The 16,468-nt window shown below is 36.0% G+C and overlaps 1 protein-coding gene across 1 annotated transcript; it reads left to right on the forward strand.

Annotated features, from left to right (window-relative positions):
• Positions 1-14,219, forward strand: LOC136673271 (mucin-2-like). The gene is made up of 18 exons (XM_066648636.1): positions 1-415; positions 716-831; positions 1,010-1,071; positions 1,182-1,306; positions 2,094-3,362; positions 3,712-3,839; positions 4,001-4,062; positions 4,173-4,297; positions 5,085-6,701; positions 7,051-7,178; positions 7,340-7,401; positions 7,512-7,636; positions 8,424-10,040; positions 10,390-10,517; positions 10,679-10,740; positions 10,851-10,975; positions 11,763-14,117; positions 14,209-14,219. Exons 1-18 carry the CDS (start codon positions 1-3, stop codon positions 14,217-14,219), a joined length of 8,532 nt encoding a protein of 2,843 aa, XP_066504733.1.
• The last annotated feature ends 2,249 nt before the right edge of the window (positions 14,220-16,468 follow it).

The raw sequence follows: 16,468 nt of genomic DNA on the forward strand, positions 1-16,468 counted from the left end.
ATGACAAGTACCACCATTGAATCAAGTACACCTGCAACTGCTGAGTCAACTACAGTGGAAACCACAACAATTACCACCACTGATTTAAGTACTTCCACAAACACAGAATCAGCTACAACTGAACCTACAACACTTATCACAAATATATCAAGGAATACTGCAAATCCAGAATCAACTACAGTGGAAACTACAACAGGTGCTACCACTGAAGCAAGTAGTTCAACTCCTGAATCAACTACAGCTGAAAAGACAAGTACCACCATTGAATCAAGTACTAATGCAACTCCTGAATCAACTACAGCTGAAATGACAAGTACCACCACTGAATCAAGTACTAATATAACTTCTGAATCAACTACAGCTGAAGTGACAGGTACTAATGCAACTCCTGAATCAACTACAGCTGAAGTGACAGGTATTAATGCAACTCCTGAACCAAGAACATCTAAATTTACAGCAGCTAACACAACTGTATCAAGTAATACTACAACTACTGAATCAATTACAACTGAATTTACAGTAGTTATAGCTGAAGTTACCACAAATGTATCAAGTAGTCCTACAACTACTGAATCAATTACAGTGTAAAAGCACACAGTACATGGTTGAGTGTAGAAAATATAAGTAATTACAAAATAATTCATATAGGTCACTTTAAAGATGCACCCTTTTGCCGAGACCAATATTTTTTTTTCTCTTCAATTTTCTACAACAGCTCTTGTAGTGGTAATACGTCCATTCAGCTTCACCAGCAACGAAAAATTTATTTCTGACCTATCAAACAGAACAACAGACGCTTTCATTGCCCGAGCAAAAAACGTCAATTCAGAGGTTGGTTTCCTTTAATAACCTAATAGAATATATCAGCACATAGTGATGTGCATGTTAAAAATACAAGAAAATTGTTTATATTGTATTATTTATATATTTATTTAACATTTAATGTAACTTTTTATAATGAACTTCTTGTATGCCAGATCTAAATGTTTATTTTATGTTTGTTTGACAGTTTGATCCAGTTTTCAGAAAAGCATTCAGTACATATTATCGGCTAATCATCACTAGTTTTGAGTATGTGTAAAATATCTTTTTCTCATTTTATATGAAACATGAATTTTAAATTACTGTCCCATATTTTCAAGTGTTTTTGCCACAAAAATAATTTTTATTTTCCCTCAAAGGCCTGGATCAATCATCACAAATATGAATTTAGAGTTTAATAATAACGAAACTCAGCCCAGTGATGTTGAAATCATTGAAACCATACTCCATGCAAACACAAGTTTTCCAATTATAGCAGCTGTGTGTAAGTATACAATGTAATATATTTATATTTCAACTGCTAAATTAAAACCTGCAAATTTTTCCAAAATTATTAATTTGCAATCCTAACTTGAATGTCTGTATATTGTGCATTCTAAATTGAGAACTCTGTTATAACACAAACATTAAAGTTGTTGTTTTACTATACTCTGTAGAACAAATCAGCTTACAGTATTTGGTAATATACTTTAATTATATAATGCTTCATTTGGAGTATGCCATATTGCTTCTTGTATGAATTTCATATTTCAGATTCGTATTGATCATTACACTTATATAGCACCTTTCTAGATACCCAAGGACATTTTGCAATCAACACCGCTCAGAACTCCATTCCATTCAACACTCAATCCACACACACACTGGTGAGAAGCAGCAGCCAAACACTCACCATGTACTCTCGACTAGGAAAGACTGTCCACCTGGAGGACTGCATCAGGCACTAGGGTTTCACCCAGGACAGGGCCCCAATCCTTATCTGGGCTCACACACATTTACTCACACATACAGACATTTAATGACATACACACTCATATACTCACACACAATTCTTCCACTAGGATCTCGTTACAGAATTCCAAAGATACAAAGTAAAATGTATAAGGTCTACTAATTGCTGTGCAATTTTGTTATCAGACAAAATTCACAGAGGAAGTAAAAAATAAATGTGTGTATGCTCCTTCTGATTTTGCAGAATTTCTGTTTATCTATATGATTTTTTAATATTGTTTTAATTTATTTTTTTATGCTTATGTGTGTTCCAAATATAGCTCTAACAGCTCCAACCACAGCTGCACCTGTAGCAACCACAGCTGCACCTGTAGCAACCACAGCTGTGCTGGTTACAACCACAGCTACAACTATTAGTAGTACAGCAACCACTACAACAGCAGATACTACTACTATTACCACTGCACCTACCTCAACCACAATTGCTTATACCATTACTACTATTCCAACACTTAATATTTTTACCACCACATCAACACCAACAACCACCAGTTCAACAACAGGTAGTACTGCAAATCCAGAATCAGCTACAGCTGAATCTACAACAGATTCAACTACAGAATCAAGTACTACTGACATTCCAAGGTCAATTACAGCTGTATCTACAGCAAATACCACTATGGAATCAAGTACACCTGCAACTGCTGAATCAACTACAGTGGAAACCACAACAATTACCACCACTGATTTAAGTACTTCCACAAACACAGAATCAGCTACACCTGAACCTAAAACAGTTGCTACCACTGAAGCAAGTAGTTCAACTCCTGAATCAACTACAGCTGAAATGACAAGTACCACCATTGAATCAAGTACACCTGCAACTGCTGAATCAACTACAGTGGAAACCACAACAATTACCACCACTGATTTAAGTACTTCCACAAACACAGAATCAGCTACACCTGAACCTACAACACTTAACACAAATATATCAAGATATACTGCAAATCCGGAATCAACTACAGTGGAAACTACAACAGTTGCTACCACTGAAGCAAGTAGTTCAACTCCTGAATCAACTACAGCTGAAATGACAAGTACCACCGTTGAATCAAGTACACCTGCAACTGCTGAATCAACTACAGTGGAAACCACAACAATTTCCACCACTGATTTAAGTATTTCCACAAACACAGAATCAGCTACACCTGAACCTACAACACTTAACACAAATATATCAAGAAATACTGCAAATCCGGAATCAACTACAGTAGAAACTACAACAGTTGCTACCACTGAAGCAAGTAGTTCAACTCCTGAATCAACTACAGCTGAAATGACAAGTACCACCATTGAATCAAGTACACCTGTAACTGCTGAAACCACTACAGTGGAAACCACAACAATTACCACCACTGATTTAAGTACTTCCACAAACACAGAATCAGCTACAGCTGAACCTACAACAGTTGCTACCACTGAAGCAAGTAGTTCAACTCCTGAATCAACTACAGCTGAAATGACAAGTACCACCACTGAATCAAGTACTAATGCAACTCCTGAATCAACTACAACTGAAGTGACAGGTACTAATGCAACTCTTGAATCAACAACAGCTAAATTTACAGCAGCTAACACAACTGTATTAAGTAATACTACAACTACTGAATCAATTACAACTGAATTAACAATAGCTTCAGCTGAAGTTACCACAAATGTATCAAGTACTCCTACAAGTACTGAATCAATTAAAACTCAATCTACCACATTTATCACCAATGAATTAAGTAGTTCTGCAACTCCTGAATCAACTACTGTGTAAAAGCACACAGTACATGGTTAAGTGTAGAAAATATAAATAATTACAAAATATTTAATATAGATCACTTTAAAGTTGCACCCTATTCTGAGACTAATATTTTTTTCCTCTTCAAGATTCTACAACAGCTCTTATAGTGGTAATGCGTCCATTCAGCTTCACCAGCAATGAAACATTTATTTCTGACCTATCAAACAGAACAACAAACGCTTTCATTACCCGAGCAAAAAACGTCATTTCAGAGGTTGGTTTCCTTCAATGACCTAATAGAATATATCAGCACATAGTGATTTGCATGTTAAAAATACAAGAAAATTTAAATGTTTATATAACATTTAATGTAACTTTTAATAATGAACTTGTTGTATGCCAGATTTAAATGCTTAATTTATGTATGTTTGACAGTTTGATCCAGTTTTCAGAAAAGCATTCAGTACATATTATCGGTTAATCATCACTAGTTTTGAGTATGTATAAAATATTTTTTTCTCATTTTAAAATCTTCATGAATTTTAAATTACTGTCCCATATTTTCAAGTGTTTTTGCCACAAAAATAACTTTTATTTTCCCTCAAAGGCCTGGATCAATCATCACAAATATGAATTTAGAGTTTAATAATAACGGAACTCAGCCCAGTGATACTGCAATCACTGAAACCATACTCGCCACAAACACAAGTTTTCCAATTATAGCAGCTGTGTGTAAGTATACAATATAATATATTTATATTTCAACTGCTAAATTAAAACCTGCAAATTTTTCCAAAATTATTAATTAGCAATCCTAACTTGAATGTCTGCATATTGTGCATTCTAAATTGAGAACTCTGTTATAACACAAACATTAAAGTTGTTGTTTTACTATACTCTGTAGAACAAATCAGCTTACAGTATTTGGTAATATACTTTAATTATATAATGCTCCATTTGGAGTATGCCATATTGCTTCTTGTATGAATTTCATATTTCAGATTCGTATTGATCATTACACTTATATAGCACCTTTCTAGATACCTAAGGACATTTTGCAATCAACACCGCTCAGAACCCTATTCCATTCAACACTCAATCCACACACACACTGGTGAGAAGCAGCAGCCAAACACTCACCATGTACTCTCGACCAGGAAAGACCGTTCACCTGGAGGACTGCATCAGACACTAGGGTTTCACCCAGGACAGGGCCCCAATCCTTATCTGGGCTCACACACATTTACTCACACATACAGACATTTAATGACATACACACTCATATACTCACACACAATTCTTCCACTAGGATCTCGTTACAGAATTCCAAAGATACAAAGTAAAATGTATAAGATCTACTAATTGCTGTGCAATTTTGTTATCAGACAAAATTCACAGAGGAAGTAAAAAATAAATGTGTGTATGCTCCCTCTGATTTTGCAGAATTTCTGTTTAACTATATGATTTTTTAATATTGTTTTAATTTATTTTTTTATGCTTATGTGTGTTCCAAATATAGCTCTAACAGCTCCAACCACAGCTGCACCTGTAGCAACCACAGCTGTGCTGGTTACAACCACAGCTACAACTATTAGTAGTACAGCAACCACTACAACAGCAGATACTACTACTATTACCACTGCACCTACCTCAATCACAATTGCTTATACCGTTACTACTATCCCAACACTTAATATTTTTACCACCACATCAATGCCAACAACCGCCAGTTCAACAACAGGTAGTACTGCAAATCCTGAATCAGCTACAGCTGAATCTACAACAAATTCAACTACAGAATCAAGTACTACTGACATTCCTGGGTCAATTACAGCTGTATCTACAGCAGTTACCACTATCAAATCAAGTACACCTGCAACTGCTGAATCAACTACAGTGGAAACCACAACAATTACCACCACTGATTTAAGTACTTCCACAAACACAGAATCAACTACAGCTGAAATGACAAGCACCACCGTTGAATCAAGTACACCTGCAACTGCTGAATCAACTACAGTGGAAACCACAAGAATTATCACCACTGATTTAAGTACTTCCACAAACACAGAATCAGCTACAGCTGAACCTACAACACTTGACACAAATATATCAAGGAATACTGCAAATCCAGAACCAACTACAGTGGAAACTACAACAGTTACTACCACTGAAGCAAGTAGTTCAACTCCTGAATCAACTACAGCTGAAATGACAAGTACCACCATTGAATCAAGTACACCTGCAACTGCTGAATCAACTACAGTGGAAACCACAACAATTACCACCACTGATTTAAGTACTTCCACAAACACAGAATCAGCTACAGCTGAACCTACAACAGTTGCTACCACTGAAGCAAGTAGTTCAACTCCTGAATCAACTACAGCTGAAATGACAAGTACCACCATTGAATCAAGTACACCTACAACTGCTGAATCAACTACAGTGGAAACCACAACAATTACCACCACTGATTTAAGTACTTCGACAAACACAGAATCAGCTACACCTGAACCTACAACACTTAACACAAATATATCAAGAAATACTGCAAATCCGGAATCAACTACAGTGGAAACTACAACAGTTGCTACCACTGAAGCAAGTAGGTCAACTCCTGAATCAACTACAGCTGAAATGACAAGTACCACCATTGAATCAAGTACACCTACAACTGCTGAATCAACTACAGTGGAAACCACAACAATTACCACCACTGATTTAAGTACTTCGACAAACACAGAATCAGCTACACCTGAACCTACAACACTTAACACAAATATATCAAGAAATACTGCAAATCCGGAATCAACTACAGTGGAAACTACAACAGTTGCTACCACTGAAGCAAGTAGGTCAACTCCTGAATCAACTACAGCTGAAATGACAAGTACCACCGTTGAATCAAGTACACCTGCAACTGCTGAATCAACTACAGTGGAAACCACAACAATTACCACCACTGATTTAAGTACTTCCACAAACACAGAATCAGCTACAGCTGAACCTACAGCAGTTGCTACCATTGAAGCAAGTAGTTCAACTCCTGAATCAACTACAGCTGAAATGACAAGTACCACCACTGAATCAAGTACTAATGCAACTCCTGAATCAACTACAGCTGAAGTGACAGGTACTAATGCAACTCTTGAATCAACAACAGCTACATTTACAGCAGCTAACACAACTGTATCAAGTAGTACTACAACTACTGAATCAATTACAACTGAATTAACAATAGTTTCAGCTGAAGTTACCACAAATGTATCAAGTACTCCTACAAGTACTGAATCAATTAAAACTCAGGTTACCACATTTATCACCAATGAATTAAGTAGTTCTGCAACTCCTGAATCAACTACTGTGTAAAAGCACACAGTACATGGTTAAGTGTAGAAAATATAAATAATTACAAAATATTTAATATAGATCACTTTAAAGTTGCAGCCTATTCTGAGACTAATATTTTTTTCCTCTTCAAGATTCTACAACAGCTCTTATAGTGGTAATACGTCCATTCAGCTTCACCAGCAATGAAACATTTATTTCTGACCTATCAAACAGAACAACAAACGCTTTCATTACCCGAGCAAAAAACGTCATTTCAGAGGTTGGTTTCCTTCAATGACCTAATAGAATATATCAGCACATAGTGATTTGCATGTTAAAAATACAAGAAAATTTAAATGTTTATATAACATTTAATGTAACTTTTAATAATGAACTTGTTGTATGCCAGATTTAAATGCTTAATTTATGTATGTTTGACAGTTTGATCCAGTTTTCAGAAAAGCATTCAGTACATATTATCGGCTAATCATCACTAGTTTTGAGTATGTATAAAATATTTTTTTCTCATTTTAAAATCTTCATGAATTTTAAATTACTGTCCCATATTTTCAAGTGTTTTTGCCACAAAAATAACTTTTATTTTCCCTCAAAGGCCTGGATCAATCATCACAAATATGAATTTAGAGTTTAATAATAACGGAACTCAGCCCAGTGATACTGCAATCACTGAAACCATACTCGCCACAAACACAAGTTTTCCAATTATAGCAGCTGTGTGTAAGTATACAATATAATATATTTATATTTCAACTGCTAAATTAAAACCTGCAAATTTTTCCAAAATTATTAATTAGCAATCCTAACTTGAATGTCTGCATATTGTGCATTCTAAATTGAGAACTCTGTTATAACACAAACATTAAAGTTGTTGTTTTACTATACTCTGTAGAACAAATCAGCTTACAGTATTTGGTAATATACTTTAATTATATAATGCTCCATTTGGAGTATGCCATATTGCTTCTTGTATGAATTTCATATTTCAGATTCGTATTGATCATTACACTTATATAGCACCTTTCTAGATACCCAAGGACATTTTGCAATCAACACCGCTCAGAACTCTATTCCATTCAACACTCAATCCACACACACACTGGTGAGAAGCAGCAGCCAAACATGCACTGCGTACTCTCGACCAGGAAAGACCGTTCACCTGGAGGACTGCATCAGACACTAGGGTTTCACCCAGGACAGGGCCCCAATCCTTATCTGGGCTCACACACATTTACTCACACATACAGACATTTAATGACATACACACTCATATACTCACACACAATTCTTCCACTAGGATCTCGTTACAGAATTCCAAAGATACAAAGTAAAATGTATAAGATCTACTAATTGCTGTGCAATTTTGTTATCAGACAAAATTCACAGAGGAAGTAAAAAATAAATGTGTGTATGCTCCCTCTGATTTTGCAGAATTTCTGTTTAACTATATGATTTTTTAATATTGTTTTAATTTATTTTTTTATGCTTATGTGTGTTCCAAATATAGCTCTAACAGCTCCAACCACAGCTGCACCTGTAGCAACCACAGCTGTGCTGGTTACAACCACAGCTACAACTATTAGTAGTACAGCAACCACTACAACAGCAGATACTACTACTATTACCACTGCACCTACCTCAATCACAATTGCTTATACCGTTACTACTATCCCAACACTTAATATTTTTACCACCACATCAATGCCAACAACCGCCAGTTCAACAACAGGTAGTACTGCAAATCCTGAATCAGCTACAGCTGAATCTACAACAAATTCAACTACAGAATCAAGTACTACTGACATTCCTGGGTCAATTACAGCTGTATCTACAGCAGTTACCACTATCAAATCAAGTACACCTGCAACTGCTGAATCAACTACAGTGGAAACCACAACAATTACCACCACTGATTTAAGTACTTCCACAAACACAGAATCAACTACAGCTGAAATGACAAGCACCACCGTTGAATCAAGTACACCTGCAACTGCTGAATCAACTACAGTGGAAACCACAAGAATTATCACCACTGATTTAAGTACTTCCACAAACACAGAATCAGCTACAGCTGAACCTACAACACTTGACACAAATATATCAAGGAATACTGCAAATCCAGAACCAACTACAGTGGAAACTACAACAGTTACTACCACTGAAGCAAGTAGTTCAACTCCTGAATCAACTACAGCTGAAATGACAAGTACCACCATTGAATCAAGTACACCTGCAACTGCTGAATCAACTACAGTGGAAACCACAACAATTACCACCACTGATTTAAGTACTTCCACAAACACAGAATCAGCTACAGCTGAACCTACAACAGTTGCTACCACTGAAGCAAGTAGTTCAACTCCTGAATCAACTACAGCTGAAATGACAAGTACCACCATTGAATCAAGTACACCTACAACTGCTGAATCAACTACAGTGGAAACCACAACAATTACCACCACTGATTTAAGTACTTCGACAAACACAGAATCAGCTACACCTGAACCTACAACACTTAACACAAATATATCAAGAAATACTGCAAATCCGGAATCAACTACAGTGGAAACTACAACAGTTGCTACCACTGAAGCAAGTAGGTCAACTCCTGAATCAACTACAGCTGAAATGACAAGTACCACCATTGAATCAAGTACACCTACAACTGCTGAATCAACTACAGTGGAAACCACAACAATTACCACCACTGATTTAAGTACTTCGACAAACACAGAATCAGCTACACCTGAACCTACAACACTTAACACAAATATATCAAGAAATACTGCAAATCCGGAATCAACTACAGTGGAAACTACAACAGTTGCTACCACTGAAGCAAGTAGGTCAACTCCTGAATCAACTACAGCTGAAATGACAAGTACCACCGTTGAATCAAGTACACCTGCAACTGCTGAATCAACTACAGTGGAAACCACAACAATTACCACCACTGATTTAAGTACTTCCACAAACACAGAATCAGCTACAGCTGAACCTACAGCAGTTGCTACCATTGAAGCAAGTAGTTCAACTCCTGAATCAACTACAGCTGAAATGACAAGTACCACCACTGAATCAAGTACTAATGCAACTCCTGAATCAACTACAGCTGAAGTGACAGGTACTAATGCAACTCTTGAATCAACAACAGCTACATTTACAGCAGCTAACACAACTGTATCAAGTAGTACTACAACTACTGAATCAATTACAACTGAATTAACAATAGTTTCAGCTGAAGTTACCACAAATGTATCAAGTACTCCTACAAGTACTGAATCAATTAAAACTCAGGTTACCACATTTATCACCAATGAATTAAGTAGTTCTGCAACTCCTGAATCAACTACTGTGTAAAAGCACACAGTACATGGTTAATTGTAGAAAATAGAAATAATTACAAAATATTTAATATAGATCACTTTAAAGTTGCAGCCTATTCTGAGACTAATATTTTTTTCCTCTTCAAGATTCTACAACAGCTCTTATAGTGGTAATACGTCCATTCAGCTTCACCAGCAATGAAACATTTATTTCTGACCTATCAAACAGAACAACAAACGCTTTCATTACCCGAGCAAAAAACGTCATTTCAGAGGTTGGTTTCCTTCAATGACCTAATAGAATATATCAGCACATAGTGATTTGCATGTTAAAAATACAAGAAAATTTAAATGTTTATATAACATTTAATGTAACTTTTAATAATGAACTTGTTGTATGCCAGATTTAAATGCTTAATTTATGTATGTTTGACAGTTTGATCCAGTTTTCAGAAAAGCATTCAGTACATATTATCGGCTAATCATCACTAGTTTTGAGTATGTATAAAATATTTTTTTCTCATTTTAAAATCTTCATGAATTTTAAATTACTGTCCCATATTTTCAAGTGTTTTTGCCACAAAAATAACTTTTATTTTCCCTCAAAGGCCTGGATCAATCATCACAAATATGAATTTAGAGTTTAATAATAACGGAACTCAGCCCAGTGATACTGCAATCACTGAAACCATACTCGCCACAAACACAAGTTTTCCAATTATAGCAGCTGTGTGTAAGTATACAATATAATATATTTATATTTCAACTGCTAAATTAAAACCTGCAAATTTTTCCAAAATTATTAATTAGCAATCCTAACTTGAATGTCTGCATATTGTGCATTCTAAATTGAGAACTCTGTTATAACACAAACATTAAAGTTGTTGTTTTACTATACTCTGTAGAACAAATCAGCTTACAGTATTTGGTAATATACTTTAATTATATAATGCTCCATTTGGAGTATGCCATATTGCTTCTTGTATGAATTTCATATTTCAGATTCGTATTGATCATTACACTTATATAGCACCTTTCTAGATACCCAAGGACATTTTGCAATCAACACCGCTCAGAACTCTATTCCATTCAACACTCAATCCACACACACACTGGTGAGAAGCAGCAGCCAAACATGCACTGCGTACTCTCGACCAGGAAAGACCGTTCACCTGGAGGACTGCATCAGACACTAGGGTTTCACCCAGGACAGGGCCCCAATCCTTATCTGGGCTCACACACATTTACTCACACATACAGACATTTAATGACATACACACTCATATACTCACACACAATTCTTCCACTAGGATCTCGTTACAGAATTCCAAAGATACAAAGTAAAATGTATAAGATCTACTAATTGCTGTGCAATTTTGTTATCAGACAAAATTCACAGAGGAAGTAAAAAATAAATGTGTGTATGCTCCCTCTGATTTTGCAGAATTTCTGTTTAACTATATGATTTTTTAATATTGTTTTAATTTATTTTTTTATGCTTATGTGTGTTCCAAATATAGCTCTAACAGCTCCAACCACAGCTGCACCTGTAGCAACCACAGCTGTGCTGGTTACAACCACAGCTACAACTATTAGTAGTACAGCAACCACTACAACAGCAGATACTACTACTATTACCACTGCACCTACCTCAATCACAATTGCTTATACCGTTACTACTATCCCAACACTTAATATTTTTACCACCACATCAATGCCAACAACCGCCAGTTCAACAACAGGTAGTACTGCAAATCCTGAATCAGCTACAGCTGAATCTACAACAAATTCAACTACAGAATCAAGTACTACTGACATTCCTGGGTCAATTACAGCTGTATCTACAGCAGTTACCACTATCAAATCAAGTACACCTGCAACTGCTGAATCAACTACAGTGGAAACCACAACAATTACCACCACTGATTTAAGTACTTCCACAAACACAGAATCAACTACAGCTGAAATGACAAGCACCACCGTTGAATCAAGTACACCTGCAACTGCTGAATCAACTACAGTGGAAACCACAAGAATTATCACCACTGATTTAAGTACTTCCACAAACACAGAATCAGCTACAGCTGAACCTACAACACTTGACACAAATATATCAAGGAATACTGCAAATCCAGAACCAACTACAGTGGAAACTACAACAGTTACTACCACTGAAGCAAGTAGTTCAACTCCTGAATCAACTACAGCTGAAATGACAAGTACCACCATTGAATCAAGTACACCTGCAACTGCTGAATCAACTACAGTGGAAACCACAACAATTACCACCACTGATTTAAGTACTTCCACAAACACAGAATCAGCTACAGCTGAACCTACAACAGTTGCTACCACTGAAGCAAGTATTTCAACTCCTGAATCAACTACAGCTGAAATGACAAGTACCACCATTGAATCAAGTACACCTGCAACTGCTGAATCCACTACAGTGGAAACCACAAGAATTACCACCACTGATTTAAGTACTTCCACAAACACAGAATCAGCTACAGCTGAACCTAAAACAGTTGCTACCACTGAAGCAAGTAGTTCAACTCCTGAATCAACTACAGCTGAAATGACAAGTACCACCATTGAATCAAGTACACCTGCAACTGCTGAATCAACTACAGTGGAAACCACAACAATTACCACCACTGATTTAAGTACTTCGACAAACACAGAATCAGCTACACCTGAACCTACAACACTTAACACAAATATATCAAGAAATACTGCAAATCCGGAATCAACTACAGTGGAAACTACAACAGTTGCTACCACTGAAGCAAGTAGTTCAACTCCTGAATCAAGTACAGCTGAAATGACAAGTACCACCGTTGAATCAAGTACACCTGCAACTGCTGAATCAACTACAGTGGAAACCACAACAATTACCACCACTGATTTAAGTACTTCCACAAACACAGAATCAGCTACACCTGAACCTACAACACTTAACACAAATATATCAAGATATACTGCAAATCCGGAATCAACTACAGTGGAAACTACAACAGTTGCTACCACTGAAGCAAGTAGTTCAACTCCTGAATCAACTACAGCTGAAATGACAAGTACCACCGTTGAATCAAGTACACCTGCAACTGCTGAATCAACTACAGTGGAAACCACAACAATTACCACCACTGATTTAAGTACTTCGACAAACACAGAATCAGCTACACCTGAACCTACAACACTTAACACAAATACATCAAGAAATACTGCAAATCCAGAATCAACTACAGTGGAAACTACAACAGTTGCTACCACTGAAGCAAATAGTTCAACTCCTGAATCAACTACAGCTGAAATGACAAGTACCACCATTGAATCAAGTACACCTGCAACTGCTGAATCAACAACAGTGGAAACCAAAACAATTACCACCACTGATTTAAGTACTTCCACAAACACAGATTCAGCTACACCTGAACCTACAACACTTAACACAAATACATCAAGAAATACTGCAAATCCAGAATCAACTAAAGTGGAAACTACAACAGTTGCTACCACTGAAGCAAGTAGTTCAACTCCTGAATCAACTACAGCTGAAATGACAAGTACCACCATTGAATCAAGTACACCTACAACTGCTGAATCAACTACAGTGGAAACCACAACAATTACCACCACTGATTTAAGTACTTCGACAAACACAGAATCAGCTACACCTGAACCTACAACACTTAACACAAATATATCAAGAAATACTGCAAATCCGGAATCAACTACAGTGGAAACTACAACAGTTGCTACCACTGAAGCAAGTAGGTCAACTCCTGAATCAACTACAGCTGAAACGACAAGTACCACCACTGAATCAAGTACACCTGCAACTGCTGAATCAACTACAGCTGAAGTGACAGGTACTAATGCAACTCTTGAATCAACAACAGCTAAATTTACAGCAGCTAACACAACTGTATCAAGTAATACTACAACTACTGAATCAATTAGAACTGAATTAACAATAGTTTCAGCTGAAGTTACCACAAATATACTCCTACAAGTACTGAATCAATTAAAACTCAATCTACCACATTTATCACTAATGAATTAAGTAGTTCTGCAACTCCTGAATCAACTACTGTGTAAAAGCACACAGTACATGGTTAAGTGTAGAAAATATAAATAATTACAAAGTTTTTAATATAGATCACTTTAAAGTTGCACCCTATTCTGAGACTAATATTTTTTTCCTCTTCAAGATTCTACAACAGCTCTTATAGTGGTAATACGTCCATTCAGCTTCACCAGCAACGAAACATTTATTTCTGACCTATCAAACAGAACAACAAATGCTTTCATTACCCGAGCAAAAAACGTCAATTCAGAGGTTGGTTTCCTTCAATGACCTAATAGAATATATCAGCACATAGTGATTCGCATGTTAAAACTACAAGAAAATTTAAAAGTTTATATAACATTTAATGTAACTTTTAATAATGAATTTGTTGTATGCCAGATTTAAATGCTTAATTTATTTATGTTTGACAGTTTGATCCAGTTTTCAGAAAAGCATTCAGTACATATTATCGGCTAATCATCACTAGTTTTGAGTATGTGTAAAATATTTTTTTCTCATTTTAAAATCTTCATGAATTTTAAATTACTGTCCCATATTTTCAAGTGTTTTTGCCACAAAAATAATTTTTATTTTCCCTCAAAGGCCTGGATCAATCATCACAAATATGAATTTAGAGTTTAATAATAACGAAACTCAGCCCAGTGATGCTGAAATCATTGAAACCATACTCCATGCAAACACAAGTTTTCCAATTATAGCAGCTGTGTGTAAGTATACAATGTAATATATTTATATTTCAACTGCTAAATTAAAACCTGCAAATATTTCCAAAGTTATTCATTTGTAATCCTAACTTGAATGTCTGCATATTGTGCATTATAAATTGAAGACACTGTTATAACACAAACATTACATTTGTTGTTTTACTATACTCCGTAGTATAACAAATCAGCTTACAGTATTTGGTAAAATACTTTAATTATATAATGCTCTATTTGGAGTATGCCATATTGCTTCTTGTATGAATTTCATATTTCAGATTCGTATTGATCATTACACTTCTATAGCACCTTTCTAGATACCCAAGGACACTTTACAATCAACACTGCTTAGAACTCCTTTCCATTCAACACTCAATCCACACACACACTGGTGAGAAGCAGCAGCCAAACATGCACTGCGTACTCTCGACCAGGAAAGACCGTCCACCTGGAGGACTGCATCAGGCATTAGGGTCTCACCCAGGATAGAGCTCCAATCCTTATCCAGGCTCATACACATTCACTCACACATACAGACATTCAATGACATACACACTCATGTACTCACACACAATTCTTACATTCTTCCATTAGGATCTCGTTACAGAATTCCTAAGATACTAAGTAAAATATATAAGCTCTACCAATTCCTTTGCAATTTTGGTATCAGACAAAATTAACAGATGAAAATAGAAAATAAATATGTGTATGCTCCCTCTGATTTTACAGATTTTCTGTTTATCTCAATGATTTTTTAATATTGTCTGAATTTATTTTTTTATGTTTATGTTTGTTCCAAATATAGCTCTAACAGCTTCAACCACAGCTGGACCTGTAGCAACCACTGCAAATCCTGAATACGCTACAACTGAATCTACAACAGATTCCACTACAGAATCAAGCACTACTAATATTCCTGGGTCAATTAGAGCTGAATCTACAACAGATACCACAACAGAATTCACAACAGATGCCACTATAAAATCAAGTACTACTGCAATTCCTGAATCAACTACAGCTGAATTTACAACAGATTCCACTATAGAATCAAGTACTACTGAAATTCCTGGATCAATTACAGCTGAATCTACAACAGATTCCACTACAGAATCAAGTACTACTGAAATTCCAAGGTCAATTACAACTGAACCTACAACAGAATCAAGTACTTCTGAAATTCCTGGGTCAATTACAGCTGAATCTACAACAGATACCACAATGGAATCAAGTAACACTGTGACTCCTGAATCAATTACATATGAATCTACTACATATGCCACTACAAAGTCAAGTTTTACTGCAACTAGTGTATTGACTACAGCTGAATTCACAACAGATGCCACTATGGAATCAAGTACTACTGCAATTCCTGAATCAACTACAGCTGAATCTACAACAGCTTCCACTACAGAATCAAGTACTACTGAAA

This window comes from Hoplias malabaricus, chromosome 2 (genome assembly GCF_029633855.1).
Source record: "Hoplias malabaricus isolate fHopMal1 chromosome 2, fHopMal1.hap1, whole genome shotgun sequence".
Taxonomy (NCBI): domain Eukaryota; kingdom Metazoa; phylum Chordata; class Actinopteri; order Characiformes; family Erythrinidae; genus Hoplias; species Hoplias malabaricus.